Raw genomic sequence first — 18,826 nt, forward strand, 5'->3', positions numbered from 1 at the left:
GTTTAAATCAGTGATTCTCAACCAGCTGTACATTGAATATTCTCGAGTGGTCCGCAAACCGAACTGGTTGTACATAACGTACATGCAACGAACATGAATAAAATTGTAATACAAGTTTGCAAATTATGCACAGCTGGGTATGCTGTAACTCATAAATATTACTTGCAAAGTGGCCATACGTGACTTGATCGCATATTGGTTGTACAGTTGGTATATAAAGATGGAGAACCACTGATTTAGACTATGACAAGCTTAGCGTTAACTTGGATTCGAGTAAACAGTTGGTATATGGGTCGATCCATGGCGATTATTTGAAATTTGCGTTAATTTTTGGCAATGCGTCATCCGTAGAGGGAACCAGCTGAAAGCTCTACGTATGTTTCTAGCATGTTACCTATACTGCAGATAGTCGTGTCCCTTGACGTCACGATCGATGCCAGAAATTGTGCCACGTTTATGTCTGCGCACTAATTGATCGCGTCAGCTTGACGATTATCTAATCGTGTCCAGCCGTGCTTCCTCGAGCAAGACGGCGATCTTCGCACTGTCATTTGCCGAGCCTCTGAGCAATCGCCTGTATACAAGTATACTTATGTTCTTCGGTGACTCGTCATAGCGATCGCGGATGCACCAATGTTACTTGTCCAAAGTTACCTTTGCCTTTGATTCTCTTTTCATACACCTTCTTTGAGTCTTTTTTAAGTTGTCTTCGAGTCTTCTTTCAGTCTTTTTCGATTCTTCTTTGAATCTTCTTCGATTCTTCTTTGACTCTTCTACAATTGTTTTTTGAGTCTTCTTTGATTCTTCACCGATTCTTCTTTGAGTTTTCTTCGATTCTTCTTTGAACCTTCTTCGAGTCTTCTTCAATTCTTCTTTGAATCTTCTTCTTTGACTCTTCTTCAATTATTCTTTGGGTCTTCTTCAATTATTCTTCGAGTCTTCTTTGAACTTTCTTCAATTCTTCTTTGAGTCTTCTTTGAGTTCAGTCCAGTTTCTGGTAGGGATTCGTATAATTATCCTAAACGATTAGCACGTTCATAAAATCGATCGTAAAATATAGGAATTTGAGATATTTGATCTGACACGAGGAGTTCGATGATCAGTCAGTGAATAGGTTGATCAGTCAGGATCTCAATTTCAAATGGGTTCATCCGCTTGCTAGCTCTAGCAGATACGGATGTACGAGAAGTTCAAGATCTCCGAGGTATTCGAAATATTTACCAGAATTTAATGCTAATAAATTGGTAGGAGTATGTTAACGAATAAGTTGCAGGTGAAAATTAATCGAATTCTTCTTCGTTTCGTTACTGAACGTTAAATGTTCAAAGTTACTGTAGATGGTTCTGAGCTTCTTCAGCCACTTGGACACTGTCATTTCGGCATCTACCTCTAACGTACACCTAAATACATGTCGTCCACTCACGTAGATAATAATAATTGATAGGCCCCGATGAAAATAAATAGTTACATGCATTCAGCTACGTTTCTATCCGAAACAGGTGCACAGATATTACGGATTTCCAGCGTGTGCAAAGATATTATAAAAATCCTACGAATCAGGTCGTCTTGTTCATCTGATTCGGTAGTTAACGCAATAATTTTCCAATCTGTTATGTCAAGGGATCCTCGATTTTTTCGCCAGGAACGAAGACGGGAAAATGGCGACCCGATTTTCTCGTACGAGGTCGTCGCCAGTCAGCATTGTATACCACGCGACATTATACCATCAGCGTTATCAATCCGATGTCCAATTTAAACGGCAACCAGTATTTCTTGTTTCAGCCTCTCGTTTCCTTGCTCGTTCAAGCGGGCATTTTTATAGCCGCGCGACGGATTTTGCAACGGATCGCGTTCCGTGGACGAGGATCGTTGTTGCAAAATGAGAAAAAAGATATTGGCACGGTGTCGTTACGTAAAATTAGAATGTCCTCCGCGAACAGGTCTCGTAGATCATGCCGATGACGATCTGGAAATACGGCACGCCGCCGTATGTTCCTTCGCGCTTTAATTTGCATACGTATCGTGGCTTTCGTTGACACTGCCTGTGGACCGCGTGTACACGCTACTGGTTCTACGTAGGTCGTGTTTATCGCGTGGTATTTTCGCATTGCCGAGATCGTTGCTCGATTCCAGCTCGCCTCGAGCTGCTCCTACACTTTCGATACACGTGGTCCTTGGAATCTCAGTTCCGCCATTTTTCGCAAATTACCCCGCCATTCTCGAACACGTGGTGGAGCAAGTGGACGAATCGATGAAAAATCCGAGGGTTAGGTTAGGTTGTATCCATTTTACCAAATGGTAAAGTTGCAAGGGATAAAATACTGCACTCCTGAGTACCATCGCACGTCATCCTCTGTCGCCACTCGATGTTTAGAAGCTTGCGATGTCGATATCTCGGCTTACTCGACGTTAAGAGTGTGTCTTTAATATCTGAGCGAGGAAATCCGATTACTAGACACGCGGTCGCTGATCCCTGACAATGAAAAGCCGACTAATCGGATGTTGATCTCTACCGTATTATGCTGATTTCTAGTACACGGCGCTGAAGGTAATTAAAGAATTATGTTTCCTCGCTGTTTGGACGAGTAATCGAGAGATTAGCATAGGATAAGGACGAAAATTATTTTATTTATTTGTCTTCCATCGTACGTCGACATAGGGAAAACAGACATAGGGTGGTGATAATATTTTAAACGTAAGGGTGCAATAATATTATTGGCGAGTGCTCGAAACTAAATCAAAATCACTTTACCAACTATACTTACTACCCAAAGTTAGGAGACCAGATAATTCGCGTATTTTTCTATATTCTTTATCTTATAACATACATAGATCGAAATTGAAACTAGGCTTTACATAGGATATTAAAGAATGCTCAGTATTTATTCACGTCCTATTTCCAATTTTAATATAAATAATTAATTTTAACATATACATCTTAGAATATAATAAATATACAAAAATTCGCAATTATTCTTTTTTGTAAATTTTCGTCAGTCGTATAGTTATAATAATAGGTAATTGACGTAATAAGTGACGTGGCTAAGAAAAAAGCGGATCTTTTTAGTAATATCTTCGCCATAAAGATGTAGTAATATTAGGAAATACTTGAAATTGTGTCAAAATATCTTCCTCGCTCGTTTCACCGATCGCGCAGTACATAAACAACGCAGTGATGTGTCTAAGAAACAAGAAACGAGGGGCAATAATATTTCAAATAGAACGTGGTGATATTGTTAGAGAGTCCTCGAAACTAATGCCCTTTTACTCAGCACAGTTTTTCATTTTTATCCTTATCTCGATTATTCGGCCCCGATAACATCTCCGTTTTTCATTCGCGGATCCGTGATCTTGTTGACCGATGTTAATATTCGAGTCTTTAGCCTTCGCATGGACACTCGAGCTTCGCGTCGAATCTATTTATCGCACGTGTCTCGCTCTTTATCTTCTCCGAATTAATTTGCTCTCGTTGTTGTTCGCGCAGAAGAGGGATCTATCGGCAGATCTATAATAATCGTGCGATCGTGACGCGATAGACACGAGCCGAATTAGCGCTTCCCTCTCGCCATTACCGATCTTCGAGAATCGACCGGCACCATTCACTCCGGATCGTATAATTACCGCGACTCGTCGCGATCGAATGCTAATTCGTTCGTTCCAGGTATCGATTATGCATCCGCGCGAAATTAATAATCCTATATATGTTCAGGATGAAGAAAGTACGACGGTAGGAGTGCCTTTCGATAGCACTACCGAAGCAAGAGATAAAATTTTATCTGCATCACCGACTTGCCTAATCTTTCTCATCGGCGTACCGTTTTAGAACCAGTCGAATTCGAATTCCAAAATTAGGCGAAGCGGTTTCCTCTGTCTACTCGAGTTGGGAAAATCCGCGCAGAAATTCCTCGTCGCGGATCGATCAAAATCGATCGAGGATCCTCGAAAGTCTCGTGGATCGTTTCGGTGAAAGCCTAGTTCGCGAATTCTCGCGCGATTCGCTCTCGTGACACCGAGTTTCGTTGAAACGAGCTTCACGGGCATGCTCGTGACACATTTCTGTGAGCACGTGAGGTGAGTCAGACCTGGTTCAACTATTTCGACAGCGTAGACACTCTCGAAAAATCGCCGATCCCGACCAGCGCGTCCCGACGTGCGCGTTGTGTATCCGCCTTTAGATTAGCCTGGGTGCGAAGATAAGGAACCGGCTACGTCGGGTTCGGAAGCACTCGTGACGATTGGCGGCTGTTCGATGAAAAAATTCTACATACACGCGGGTAGATACCAGTTAGCGCGAGTGGAGTGTGCTGACTCGATTAGAGCGACCTTAATGTCGAGGGTCACGTGTCCAGATCATTGCTTTTAGATGGACATCGTTTCAGATTTGTTTACTACATCGTTGTTAGCGATGGTGAAAAGATGTTCATTATTCTTTCGTTGTTTCTGGATGCCGATTTTTCGAGTTCATTCCCTAAGATGGCTGATTGAGCTTGGACTTGGAGCAAAATTGTGGATTCTGTTCTGCTGGAACCAATTTGATCCAAACTTTGCCTAGCATATCATCGGTAATATTAAATATTTGGGACTCCTCTGATTGGAAGTTGCACGATAGGTCAAAGATTGTACAGAGAGAGGTGGATGATGGTTTCTTTCCTCTTGGTCCTCGGAATTACTACATTTTGGTATACAGTAAGTTCCAGTTAAAATGGCGAGAAAATTATTTAATAATTGGTCCGTCCCAAAATGTCCCACGCTGTCAGAGTTGGTAACAAAAAAGATATCAATCTCTTGTTTTTATATCTAGGAAATTTCGAAATTTGGGAGAGAATGAAAGGGGCTCCTGACGTGACGAAATCCCAACAACCTGTTGCGAATTTCGTAGGCAGAGATCGTAAAGCTACCTCGGGGTCAGTCGGATTCTTCGATTCCGAGTGACCGAAATCGTTCATTCGTTGACGTCGAGGCACTGGTGATTTTAACGCGATTCAGAGTTCCTACTTGGGTCGAGCTTACGGATAGAGTAGTCGATGGCTTCCTGCAGGATGGACGTTACGTTAAATCGCAATGAGCTTGCCACTTTATCCACGTTCGGTTTACTGCAAATTGCCTTACCATTGTGCCATTCGTCAGCGATTAAGCGCTCAACTTTGCCCTTCATAGTCCCATCAATCTCGATCTTTCCCGCTTTTCTTCGCGCCTGTATCGCCATAAAAATTCGCCCGTTTATCGGCTATTAACGGCAGCCTCGATGGCCAGAACTTAATAATTTATTCACCTTCGAGAAATTAAAATATTGCCAACACGAATGTAGCACCTGAAACATGGCGAAGATGTATTGTAGATTTATCATTGATCAATTTATCTAAGATCGTTACATTCGCCACAATAGTCCTGACGAATCTGCGGTAACAAGGAAAATTTGCAATAGGTCAAATTTTGTAATCATCTCGGATATGTAAATCGTGTGTTTTGTAACTCGATCAACGAAGAAACTAGAATTTGTTTTAAAACTGAGACACGAGGTGTTTACTCCTTGCAACCGGAGAAATTGAGACCGCACATGGTCACATGATTAACCTTTGGTGCTAATTAATCGAATTGGAGGACTGGCGGTTTTTAAATTTGCCTCGTGCTATCGGATTATCTGTGTCTTGATCAATAAATAAAATCGCTTACTCGTCAAATCTTGTTGTCACTATCGATCATGGCGACAAACAATCTGTTCTGGCCCGAGCACTCGTGTTTCACGTATCTGGATTGGCACGTACTCGTTTTCCCGAACAAACTTCGTCTATCTGACTGCTGAGTCGATCGTCAGACATCTTGGATTGAGCTTTTTAACGATTATTCCTTCATCTGTTCAGTCTATTCGGTCTGCTTTCTACTTTGGCCAGGTTAGGTAATGCGATCGGCCATTTTGTCCTTTTTTCCCAACTTTTCTCCGTTTTTAATACCTTCCTCTGCGATATTGCGCTAGACTCGTTGCAGGGTATCGGGTCGAACATGAGTATCACGGGCGAGAGCCGTGATACGAATAGGACCGAATGTAAACATTGCGAGTCAAGTTCGTAGTTCATTTTCGTCCATGTCTTCCTGTCTCAGTCGAGTGTCACTCTCTGTCGTGTTCGGACCAAGTGCCTCGACGTGTCTTGACGTGTCTGACGTTGCTGTTGACTATGGCACGCGCCATCGGAAACGTAAATGGTAAGGCAAGGGGTTAATCTTAGTCGCGAAATCGCGTTTGCAATTAAGCAAATAGATAACGGCCCATTCATCCAGTTCATCGTCCCGACCTTGCGTAATTTCTGGAGGCTCCTCGATCGTTCCAGGCGACGTACGTGATCCACGCGAACCACGAGATTTTTCTCCGTTCTCGCTGACGTCAACTGGTAACGAGAGCTACAGTGTCATTAACGTTCTAATTACGAGTCTATCTGCGAGATATTTTCCTTTGATTAGCTCTCTATCCACGGCCGTCACGGGATTGAAAACGGAATTGTTATTATTGGCCCTTCGAGAGTGTTCTTCTTCCAATGTCCTTGTTATCGACGATCCTTTTATCCAGTATATTCACTCGACTGTGGGAAAACTTTAGGCACAATTAACGTTGAGACACGATATAAGAGAGGTAGAGAGAGAGAGAGAGAGAGAGTAAAGAATTTTTCTACGTGATTCTCTACGTGATTTTCTACGTCATTCCTCGTATGAAATTGTCTTCTGATCGTCCCTGTTTATCTCGTAGGTCAGTCGTGGTTCGAAACGCTTCTGACAAGTCTCCAGTCTTCAGGTAGGGTATCTACTAATCCACTATTGCGAGGAAACAACGATAGAGGTGTTACCGAAAGTAAAAGGACGGAAACAATAGGAGGTTAATCGGATGAGCTCATTCATGGAAATGGCGCGCTGTTTTATGGCCTGGTCAGGGACTTGAACGCACCAGTAGACCTAGTTTTCCCGGATATCTCTGTCTCTTATTTCCTTTTTCCATGGAAATTATTATTGCATTCGAGAGGCTACAGATAATCTTTATTCTCCGTCTAACGTTCGCCTACGGATGGTACGACGCGGCTACCGTGCCACTGCGCACGCGCAATTGCGACCGCGTCGAGTACCAAACCACTAGACACCGGAAACCTAACCAACAAATTTTGTTCCATCGAAATCTGCCTCCTTTTCTAAATAATTCGCGTTCAAACTCAAACCTGAGTACGCTTGCACTCATCGGCACGTGTCCTTGATTTCGCCATGATGTCGGCCGCCATATTAACTCGTTATACAACGGTAAACTGCAAAATTGGTGTAAAAAGTCGAAGCGCTAAAGCCAATTAGAACCGCGAGGGAACAAAGTAGTTCGTTCCTCGGCGACCTCCTCCGGCACGAAGGGTTAATGCTGTACCGTTCGCAATTACTCGAACGATAATGAATTCTAACTTAACTCCAGTCGTACAGTTACGCGTTAAGCAAACAGCTATATCCGCGCAAGATAAGCCTCCGCCTGTGTTTCGGGGCGAAACCCATTCGAAAGTCACTAGATGCCCGCCAATTAGAGCGCGGGCATTCTCGAGCCTGCCTGTTGCTTTGTTCCAACGCGAGACGCGTTAAATATTCAAATTTAATTTTCTACGAACCACCTGGCCATTCATTACCGACTACGTCTCTCTGAAAAGAAAAAAGAAAAAAAAAGACAAAAATTCAAAAATTCATTCTTCTGTCTTCCCTACCGAATTCCTCGAATAAGACATCAGCCTGGGTACGAAAATGATGAGAAAAGGGAGCAATACTTTGGCTTAGGGTATCGGTTTTAGGCAAAGAGGGGGCCACTAGAGATAGGAGAGCTTGGTCGAGGTGGATTTCCGCGGAACGAGAGGAAATGGTGGAAAATACGGGAAAAGAATTGGTCTTTAGCGAGCAACGTGTACCACGTCGGCGAAGCCAGTAGCTTGGAGATGCGATAGATAGACGGTCGGTAATTAGCGGCTGCTGATTGGTCACCTTCCTCCTCGATATATCCGAAGCTGGTCGGGGATGCAGGAGCGTATAAACGTGTTGCGTGGCTGTCCATGGTGGGGGCTTATTTACTCTCGCTATTCAAACCATGCCGGGTTGGCCGATCGGCGTCGAGACGAGGAACGCCAGTCCGCGTCTGACACTCGCTGTGATCGTGCGATGCGTTTCGAACGGCGTATCGATTCGGTGTCTGTTCGTCTGTATTCCCGCGTCGGCGACGTCGTTCTGGTGCTGTGTCGATCGAGAAGACAGTGATCCCTGTTGCATCGAAGGGCCACACAGACCCTTTCGTGAGACGTGGACGAAGGGCAGAGTATCCTGTCGGCTATCGACGTTTCTCGATGTTCGATCCGTGTCGAACTTGCGCAGAGACTTGGTCGTGACTCGGTTCTACTCGCTTGGGAACGATCCAAGAACGTGGGCAGCGGTGTGATCGTTGGGTCGATCGGTCGATCGTGCGCGATCGATCGGGCCAGGCTAGAACACGTGGACCGTGTAACTGACATGGAACATCTTCGATCGAAGCTCGTTCGCGTGGCGAGTCAGTGCGAGGTGAAAGCGCGTGGATCGATCGTTTCAATCGTCGGTGATCGTCGATCGGCGCGTGAAACGCATCGTTGAGGACTGGAGAGATCGACTCCCGGGCCTCCATAGGTCCTCGGGGACCTAATGGCACCCGACCTTGAGAAGAGACGGCAGGAACTCAGGAGGACCAACAGCGGCACCTTGGAACCGGGACACGAGCACCTTCAAATGCTCCTGCAGCTCCGGTGCACCGGAAACGCATCGATCGAGCCTTATCGACACGGTAAACTCGATCTCTCCCTCTACTCCCCGTGCATGCTTGATCATTACTGTTTAATATTCAACGACTCGATCACGCCTAGATAGCCGAGTAATTGATATCTCGAGTCGGAACCAGTTACTGGTATTTTGAATTCTTTCTTTTTTCCTACTTTTTTTTTTCTTTATTTTATTTCATCTCCCTTCCACCAGCCGATCTCCGCCGAGACTTTCAGTGCCGTTTCGCGTTTTATTCTTTTACACATAAATCGCATGCTTACTATACAGGTTTGTAAATTTTGTTTCCACGCGTAGAATTCTCTCTTTTCCTCAGATTCTTCGCTCTTGCGCCTTCGTGATTACGCTCCGTTAAAAAATGCTCGCAATTATCAAACGTTCGTCGTTTGAACGTGGTTCTCCGATGATTCCTCGCATGTTAGAAGCTCTGTAACGATTCTTCTCGATTTCGTTTGCATTCGTCTCGTAGCTCAGGAAAATCGAACTTGCTCGTTCAGAACGACTGTAGAATCCTAGCTTTCTTTGGACTTATGTATCATCGACGTAATGTGGATAAATTCGAGGAGTATTTCTATTTGAGCTTTTGTGAATTAGCGACTGTAGAATCCTAGCTTTCTTTGGACTTAAGGGATTAACTTACGCGTTATGTATCATCGACGTAATGTGGATAAATTCGAGGAGTATTTCTATTTGAGCTTTTGTGAATTCAGATGGTTGAAGCTTTTCCCCTCTCGTCGCTTCTTCTGTTCACCTCTAGAGTATCGCGAGGGGGCTACGAGTGTACGCGTTGTAACTCTTTATGGAGGAATTAAAGTTATGTCGAATTTCATATTACAATCGACATAGTGTTTCCATTAGGCGATATGAGTTTTCGTTCAGCCGCTTTCTCTCTTTAATAACCGCGTACCCCTAGGCGAATCTCCGGCTCGTTTATGTCCTCGTCACTGTGCACGATGGTGGATTCTTCGCTCCAAATTCCACAAATTTGTTCGCTTCCTTTTCAAACCGATCTTCGCGAAACAGCGACTTTATGTAAATTGCCACGTATCTTCGCGCCGTTTCCCAAGTTTTACGAGTCGATTTTTACAGCCCAAACGGTCCCTTACACCCATCCGACGAAATATCCGTACGACGTCCTCGTTGAATCGTCGATAAAGTACGGTAGTTGTCAGGGATACGGCGTATCTTTGTCTCCGATATTGGAATTCGCCATCCGTCGAATAGTCATTTTTACAGGGTCTTCTACCTCCCCATCGCGGCCTCCTTTTAATTACGAATCGTTCCACTAGGCACGGTCACTCGCCATCATCCTCCATCGGCCGCCAGTCTCCCGTGGCGCCCCCTGCATACGTCTGTTCTCATCGGCGACTGGTTAAGGGGTCGATGCATTTCCACGCTATTTTTCCCCTGCCTTATCTCCCGCCACGATATTATTGTTAGAAATATTGCTGCGCGTTGTTTCGTCTCGCGAACACCCGGGAAATTCACGCGGTTGCCGGCCCGCGACGATAACCTTTGAGGACGCCTTCGAGCTAGATGGCGCGCGCGTCTTCCACCCCGTTCCGCCGCCATCTGCCTTTCTTCCTCCTTTTTCCGCGATAAATCACTGCCCTCTGTTCGCTCCTTCTTTCCTTCGCCCTTGATACGCGTTCTCGTGATTCACACGCCTCGGCCGGTCTCGCCGCGCCGGAGGAGAGCGAGACTACGCGAGAGTAGCTCGCGAATCGCGATACTCCGGTTATCGCCGGGCCGTCTGTAAAAGCGCTTTGGCGCGGTCGTTGCCAGGCGAAACGGAAGAAGGGAGAGCCAATCCGCTTCGGCAGCCGCGGCAATCCGCCTCGACACCGCGCCGACCAATCGCTCCTCTCGCGTCCCGCGCTTTTCGTCGTCGTCGGCGTGGTTTCTCTCCGATTTTCTGTCGCGTCCGAGGCAATCTTGACGGACGATCGCTCTCCGCAGTGGCCTTCTTCCTCTTCGTCTCTCTCTTCGCGATCCGCCGGCTCGCGGCAAGGATTCCGCGCGGACGTTCGAGTGGCGCGAGTCGCGCCGCGGATGTCGCGGATGATTATCGAACGGCTTGGTTCCACGTTTCGGCGCTATGGTCACCGGTGAGTCGTGACGAGGTTCTCGTCGTGATCTGCAAGTTGCATTTTTATATACATATTTTTCTTTTCTCTTTATTTTGTTTTGCTTGGTGCGACACGCACGAGGGGAATCGAGACGACGCGTTATCTCGCGGGGAAAGTTTGGTCGATGCACGACGAACGTTCGAGACGTATACGGCAGGTATGGACGACAGAGACGTGTGGCGATTCTTCGGTTGCGTAAGTAGAAGCTCGCGCGGATTATTTATTTCTGCGAGGATCTCGTGCTCGTACATACAAGCATCGGGCGCAAAGCTGTCCGCCGCGCGTTCCGTGTGGTATTACGATAATAAAGGTTACAGGATTGCGTAATTCTATCTAATCGCCGATTGTTATTTAATACCGGCGAGGAAAAAAAGAAATATCTCAACAGCCAGGAGGAACTTTCTGCAGTTCCTTTCGACGCGATCCATCGTTATCTCGGTGATGCCTCGGTTTTCGATCTCGCATGTGCCAAGTCGTAGACTCTTCGTCATCGTCGACCGTGAGATTATACGTTTTCGATATACGCAAAAAAGGTAAGAGGAAAAGAAGGAGGTGGATGGTTGCGAAATCCCGAGTGGACTCGGATGGTGGCTCGATTTGAATTTGGCGCGCGACGCGCGAGTCTGCGCGTAGATCCGAGACGCGAAATATCTCGCCGATGACTCGCGCGATTTTTTCCTCTCCTTTTCTACGAATTAGCATACGCCGGTGGATCGGTGGTCCCAGCTAGCTGCCGGAGTGACCTTTCGATAGATCGATTTCCTGTCGATGTTACCTGCGCGTCCTCGCCGCTCACGCATCAAGATTATCCAGTTTCGCGTTACCTGAGCCGAGCCGGTAAGGCTGACTGGACGTTAAAATTATCACGAATTAGCGTGGAACGAAGCGTCGAATGTCAGACTCGTGGTGTCCCATCGGGCACCAAAGAGACATTTCATGGACTGTTAGGCAGGTCCGGGGCACTGCAGCGTCGACAAATATTTTCTCAGCCCGGTATCGCGTGACTAGAAAAATTCCTCTACGCCGGTGGAACAATAATAAACAAGGAACGCCTGCACGTGTAGCCAATTCATAATCGATTTAATTTTCAATCAACGTCGAGTTAAAAGTTTCTTCGTAGCCGAACGTTTTTTTCTCCAGCTCGGACGTTAAACGAGCTTAAACGAACGGACACTTAATGGCTCGAAGGATATCGAATATGCAATTACATGATCGGTAAAACTGGTTCCGAGAAACGCTTGAAAATCGACCTGCTTTTCCACGATTTTTCCATCCTTCCGATGAAACGCGAGAACGTATCTGCGATTTCGCGCATGTCGAGTCGCCATTAATACGAAAGATCGCGCACGTTTCCACGATCCTCTCGATCCCGACGCCGTTTCCGGGAACCTAGGTGAGCCTCTGTTTCGCGGAGGAAATCGAGCACGATGAGTCCGCGTCAGATGGACCTCGCATAGCTCGCATTCCTCGCGAAATTCCTCGCGATATTCTTCGTTCGGTTCCATTACGCGATTTCCGATCCCGAGAACAGTAGTCTTGTTCCAAGCTTCGTCCCGAGTGTTGGATCGCTTCTGTCCGCTCGTGCGTGCTCGAATTACCGAGAAATTAGCTGGATAACCTCCTCGTTAAACCGTAATTCGCGCGGCTGTTTCGGGTCACGTGCCGTATCGCTGTGTGCTTAATAATAGGCCGATTTTGATCCGAAAATGGGACCAAAAACTGGGAAACGTCAGTCGGCTGTAAATACACCGCTTTCCGGATTTCTTCCTGCAACCACCGGTGTGATACGAGCTTTTGACGGTTCCACCGGCGTCCTCGGTGCGTCACCTTTTAACACTGGGCTCGGCTCTCGCGCGCTAACCTACGTACATCGCTGTGTGCTTAATAATAGGTCAATTTTTGTCAGAAAACTGGACGAAAAACTGGGAAACGTCAGTCGGCTGTAAATACACCGCTTTCCGGATTTCTTCCTGCAACCACCGGTGAGATACGAGCTTTTTACGGTCCCTCCGGCGTCCTCGATGTGTCACCGTTTAACATTCGGCTCGGCTCTCGCGCGGTAGTCCACGAAGGTCGCTTCCAGAGGATCGTCCAATTCTTTTTAGAAAATGGCGACCGAGTCCTAGAGCGTCCAAAATCCTCGCGAGGAAGATCGAGCGAGTAGAAGCTGGGATCCAGAGCGGACGAAATTCGATCGACCCTCGCCTCGCGATCGTCTCGAGGCGGAAGGGAACAACCCTAGAGAGACTAAGGCGTCTTTCGTAACGCGACGTCCATGAAATCTCTCGTGCTAGAGGCGTCCCGGCGCACGTGTTTCGAACATGTGCTCCGCCGCGCGAGTGCGAAGTCTACGCGCAAAGCGTCGCTCATTAATAATGCGCATGTACACATTGTTGAGCAATATATACGGCCCGCTCGTACGCTCGGCTAACAGTATACACTTGATACAACTGGCGACACGACCAGAATTCGATTAAGCCGTAGAGAAGGGGAGAGAGAGAGAGCTGGCGAGGGAGCGACGATTACTCGAAAAGCAAAGTCGAAAGTAGGATTCGCGATTTGTATCTCTATTCGCGTAGCGTCTGGTCCAAGTTATTGTAGTTTCGAATAGAGTACCGAAAATACGAGGATGGTCTTTCTATTAAGCCTATCGTCTTTGACAGAGGTTTGGGTCCGTCGTGTCTGCTGAAGGGTCCGAGTGGACTAGCTTCGAAGATGTTGTCGAAAAATGGCTTCTAAGTGATAAAAGGAGACTTTAGAAAGAGGGACAGGAAGAAAGTGAAACTTTTTCTTCGGTATTGGGTGTGGTTTCGTCTCTAGACTTGTCGTAGTCGATCTATTTGCGGGTACAGTGTATTCACTGTAAAGACATCAAAGAGGTTAGGTTAGTACGCGTGTTTGCGGAGAAGGGTTGTTAGCCAGGTTTTTTGATAATCGTGCTTTGTTGACGCGAATCCCTCTGGTGGTGACGAGTGATGTAGAGCCGCCATGTTTGCGACGACTTAGTCATAGTTATTGGTTCAGCGGAGAAACGTCCTATCGTTGTTTTATCACGATCTCACGCGTCGATTATGCATTATATTTATTCCGCTTGTATGATAATTGAAGTGTTACATTTAACTTGGATATGCAGAAATAGTGGACCGTTTTATAACGCCACGTGAGTTGGATATTACATATCCACGTATCTATATCTTTTAATTCTCGTTTTATTTTCTTATCACCGTGCTGTCGTATCGCGTTACGATACCAACATCCAACGCTCTATTTATAACAATTACCGATCCCTAGCCCGTGCCATAACGGAACGCTTAGGATCGACGCGAATCGATGACAGCGTTTAGATTTTTTAGCAGGGCGACCATAAGCGTCGACATTTTACGATTTTGCAAAGATTCTGGGGCTCCCTGTTTCATCCACCATCGATACGATCGTCCGATTAGTAGAGGAAAACGATGGGTAATCCAGAAACGACGAAGACTAGGTGGCCTCGTGCGCGACGAGGTCTAGATCCTGTCAAGAATCGAAAACGCGCGATCCTTTGGCGAAAGTATCGTCGCCTTTTATCAGGCCACTGTTTTTCGCTTGTCGCCGAGGCGGAGAGCGTGTGGCTCGTCGGCGGACTAATCGTCTGCCTCGCGGAATTATCGATAAGCGAGAGGGACCGAGTCGATTATTTCTTTTCATTGTTACGTAAATAACATCGACCGTAGTCGGCATACGTGGTCTGTTGACTACCGTAGCAGGCCTGTATGCTTGGTAACTCGAGGAGGAGTGCGAGAGAGAAGGAGATCTGATTAAAAGGTAGTTGACTCACTCGATTGTACAAGGAGGATGCCGATAAAACGCGCGCGCGATCCTCTCCTCTCTTCCACGCGTCCTCAACCAGCACAGACAACAAACCTTGATAACAACCCAGCCGCGATAAAGAGTTAATATTTATTTACTAAAATGTTAATTCTTCTGTTGTGGTTGTTCTCGCCTACAGATTGAACTCGAGGTTATGGGGATCAAGCGTTTTTTCTTGTTCAGTGTCAATGAAACGGAGCCTCGCTCCGGGCCGATTAAAAGCTACGCCGAGGACGAGCCGAGAACCATTCGGCGTCGTCCGACGTCGTCCGAACCGGACAAAAGTCAGAGGTTATTACTCGAGATCGGCCCCCCTCGGCCCCCATTATCGCGCGTGCACCGCGTGTAATCGCGACGCGCGGATCGGTAGCTGAATCTCGGCTGCCAGGCGCGGAGCGTGGTCCGAGGAAGATTGGCGGGTCGCAAACTGGACCAACGCCTATCTTCGATCGGTGTCGCACGTGATCCCTGTGCTTCGTCGAAAGAGAAAATCGGACGTAATCGATTCGATACGAAAGTTCGCGGAATCGCCTCTTCGACGCTAAAAGCTGTCAATACTCTTTTCGCGACGTGCACCGCCGCTGGTGCTCGTTGACACAGCTGTCCTCGAGCTTGCGAGTTTCGGGATATTTCGATACCGATCGTTCTTCAGGGACCAGCGAACAAGTATCGCGACGATGAAAACTCTGTCACTCGAGTTTGTTCGACTCGAAAGCGACTCTTATCGATCTTCTCGTCGACAGGTTTATCTGTCCGAGCTTTCTACTCCGGCGTTTCCCTTCTTTCCCCCTGTGGCTACATCCGAGGCAACGCGGAGTCGCGACCTCGCGGATTTTACGGGCTTATCGCGGCCTCTTAAGTAGGCTATCGACAGCGTCGTTAGGCCTGCAGAGAACTGTCAACGTGTCACGCGAGTTTTTCTGTCGCAAGAACTCGCGGAATCCGGCCCGGAACGGGGCCCGAGGACTGCTTGTGAAAACTTTGGAAAGCCAACCTTCGACCCTAACGGTGATTTCGATTTTCCATCGGACAACGAGCGCGTCCGGAGCAACCGGTTAATAGTCTGCGAGATACAGGTTGACGAGATTCCAGCGAAAGTGCTGGAAATTCCGAGATAAGAGTATCGGCGCGGCGGAGACGCTTAAGGTAACGACGAGCCGTGTCGTCATCGAGGAAACGACGTCGATGAAAGATGTATCTAAACGCTTACAGCACGGTAACGATGCGTACCGTTAGCAACGAGCGACTTTATCTGCGCGAGATTTCAGAAAAATCGGCGGGAACCTCGCTCCCTTATCTCCCTATCGCTGCTCATAGAGCAATGATCTAGCGGTAACTTTGTTTAAGTTGCGATTAAACCGGCGAATGCCTAGGGAAACCAGAAATATCTAAATGACACATACCACTTCCTCTGCAGATCGTTACAATATTACCTCGAGCATCGCGCGTGTACCAACGTTCTCCAAAATGGAGTCACATAGGCGCTAGGCTTACATTCGCACGCTAGCGTTAATTTCAGAATTATAGCACAGTGGACGTAATTCGGCCAGAAATGGGCCCGATACAGAGACCTCTGATCGTCGCCACGGATTTGTACTCAGCTCTGTATTATCGTCCCTCTGTCAACTATACCTTTCGTCGAACCTAGTTGACACCTAATCGGCGTGGTCCCTCGAGGAACGCACTCGGGGGTTCAATTTTGAAGGAAGGTTAGAATTTCGAAGACGGAAAAGACGGGGTGGTGAGTGGAAGAGGGCCCGATACAGAGACCTCTGATCGTCGCCACGGATTTGTACTCAGCTCTGTATCATCGTCCCTCTGTCAATTATACCTCTCGTCGAACCTAGTTGACACCTAATCGGCGTGGTCCCTCGAGGAACGCACTCGGGGGTTCAATTTTGAAGGAAGGTTAGAATTTCGAAGACGGAAAAGACGGGGAGGTGAGTGGAAGAGGGCGTGCACACGCGTTACTTCCGCGCGATGGCGAACGCCACCGATCGTGAGCGATAAGGATCGCTAGAGCGAATCGATCGGCGCAGGTAACAATATCCTTGAGACTCGAGAGGCGTCATAGTTAGCGCGCGGCCCGACGCACTGTTTGCCGTGTAATAGTAACGATGTTTATCGATCCTGTTATCGGGAGTACACTCGCAAATGCACGGAGGTTCCACGAGTTCGAGGACGAGCGGCGGAGACGTAAATACACGGCGCGGGAGAGACAGAGGGAGGCCTAATACCAGAAAGGGAAGAGAGACGGTCGGAGGACGAAGGAAGGAAAAGAATTCATAAGAAGAGGAAGAATCGGTGTCCTGGTCGACGTTGAAACAACGCCATTTTCACACCTTGCTGCATCTGGTTTCTGCGAAGCCTATTTTTCGCTCCTTCCTCCGTAGCTCGTCAGTTTTCTCATTTCCTCCTCCATTTCAACCGTTATCTGATTCGTTATCTCTATCGTCGACGAGGATTGTTGCATCTCGTGCGGTATCACGCCCGCGTTCGTCTCCTCGGGGTTGTTTTCGACGACCAGGTTTCAGGCCCTGGCGTGCAACGTGGAACGATCAACATCTTCGCTGACACCGGTCTGGCTGTCGTCGAGGAGTCGCGATAAGATTGTTTCGCGATCGTCGATTGTTCTCCGCACGAACCGGCTCCGAAGAGTCCTTGCTCGTTTGAGTTGATTCGAAAACAGGGCCAGAGGTCGGGTTTTCGGGCGGTGCAGAGGAATGCAGGACGGGAAATTTATTAACGCGTGATTTACACAGAGTAACGATGCTTTTAAGGTATTGCAAGGCTACCGGAATGGCTGCTCCTTCAATTATCCTAAGTGGCACGTTCAGCTTTTGGAACGGAAGTAAGAACGTAACTGTGAGCTACTTAAAACGGATCCAACGTGATAAACCCATGGCGAATCAACGTATCCGGAGTACAATAATACCAATAAATCCCGTAATAACAATTTTTCGAAAACACTGGTACGCGTAATATTGCAGGTTCGATCGCAGAAATGTCAGCGGAGATGGCGGGAAAAATTGGTGGAAAAAGGAGGGAAGGGAACGGGGGAAATAAAAATAAAAATGGCGATACAAATGCTTAGCCACGGTCCGTCAGACGCTCGCGTCCGCGACGCGGGCGCAATTACTCGCAGCCGTAATTAAATTCCGTGTACAGGTCGCGATTTATCCGGTGGGCAAAAGCGAAATAACGAGGCGTAGGGAGTGTCGCCGCGAGGCGACGTCGGACGACGGCGAGCATCGAGGTTGAAAACGATGAAGATCGTCGTGGACGTGGGTCGTTGACATCGTCCCGTGATTTTCCTCGACGATCACATAGATGCACCTTACACGTGTGTGCACGTGCCCATTACGTCGGCCTGCCTACCCCCTGTTGGCGGCAGGGCGGTGGGACGGCCGGGGTGAACCCCTCACCACCAGTTGCATGTGCGATTGCAACTTCACCCCCACGCAATTATCCCATCCAGTAGTCGAGCTTCTATAGATAGACCGATATTACTCTCTTTCTCTCTCCTTCTCTCTCTTCCACGTCGCACTCGCTCTCCGTCTCTGTCCCTCCCTTTCTCTCCGTTTCTTGATATTCCTCGCTCCTTTTTCCGCTCTCTCTTTCTCTCCTTTACCCGTTCGAACACATTTTTCCCTGTTTATCTGGCCGCTCGAGGTTGACTCTTTCGAGGCGCGTATCACGGATACACTTTATTTGCGAGGATAATTGTTATGCTCGCGCTTATTTTCAATTGCTCACCGTTATATCGAGAGGGTTCTGTATTGCTCCGTTCCCAACAAGCCAGCTCCGAGATGGATTTAGTGACTATCCAGCCGCGGTTCCGGCAATTTATCGTTTGACTAGAGTTGCGCAGATTCGTTTCCCAAGTTCCAGCAAGATCCCAAGTGTCTCTGGAAAGATCGCAGATGGAGGTACGCGCTTTAAAGTCCGTAGTCCCGAGGTCTGTCATCGACTCGTACGCGTTTTAAACTCGGGTAGATCCATACAACTCGTACAAGTAATCGGTGGAGAATAGATTCAGTGAC

General features: G+C 47.5%; 1 protein-coding gene across 6 annotated transcripts in view; it reads left to right on the forward strand.

Annotated features, from left to right (window-relative positions):
• Window positions 1-18,826, forward strand: part of NFAT (nuclear factor of activated T cells 3) — a 50,851-nt gene that overhangs the window by 22,180 nt on the left and 9,845 nt on the right. The window contains exon 2 of one of the 6 annotated variants that reach the window (XM_017906446.1): window positions 7,803-8,812. The exons of 4 other annotated variants lie outside the window; for them this stretch is intronic. In XM_017906446.1, coding sequence (XP_017761935.1) covers window positions 8,674-8,812 — 139 coding nt within the window. In that variant the 5' untranslated portion in view covers window positions 7,803-8,673. Of the gene's footprint in view, window positions 1-6,935; window positions 8,813-18,826 lie in introns of those variants that run through there. One more of the 6 variants, XM_017906449.1, reaches the window with a different exon arrangement.

This window comes from Eufriesea mexicana, unplaced genomic scaffold, assembly GCF_001483705.2.
Source record: "Eufriesea mexicana isolate 0111107269 unplaced genomic scaffold, ASM148370v2 scaffold5394, whole genome shotgun sequence".
NCBI lineage: Eukaryota > Metazoa > Arthropoda > Insecta > Hymenoptera > Apidae > Eufriesea > Eufriesea mexicana.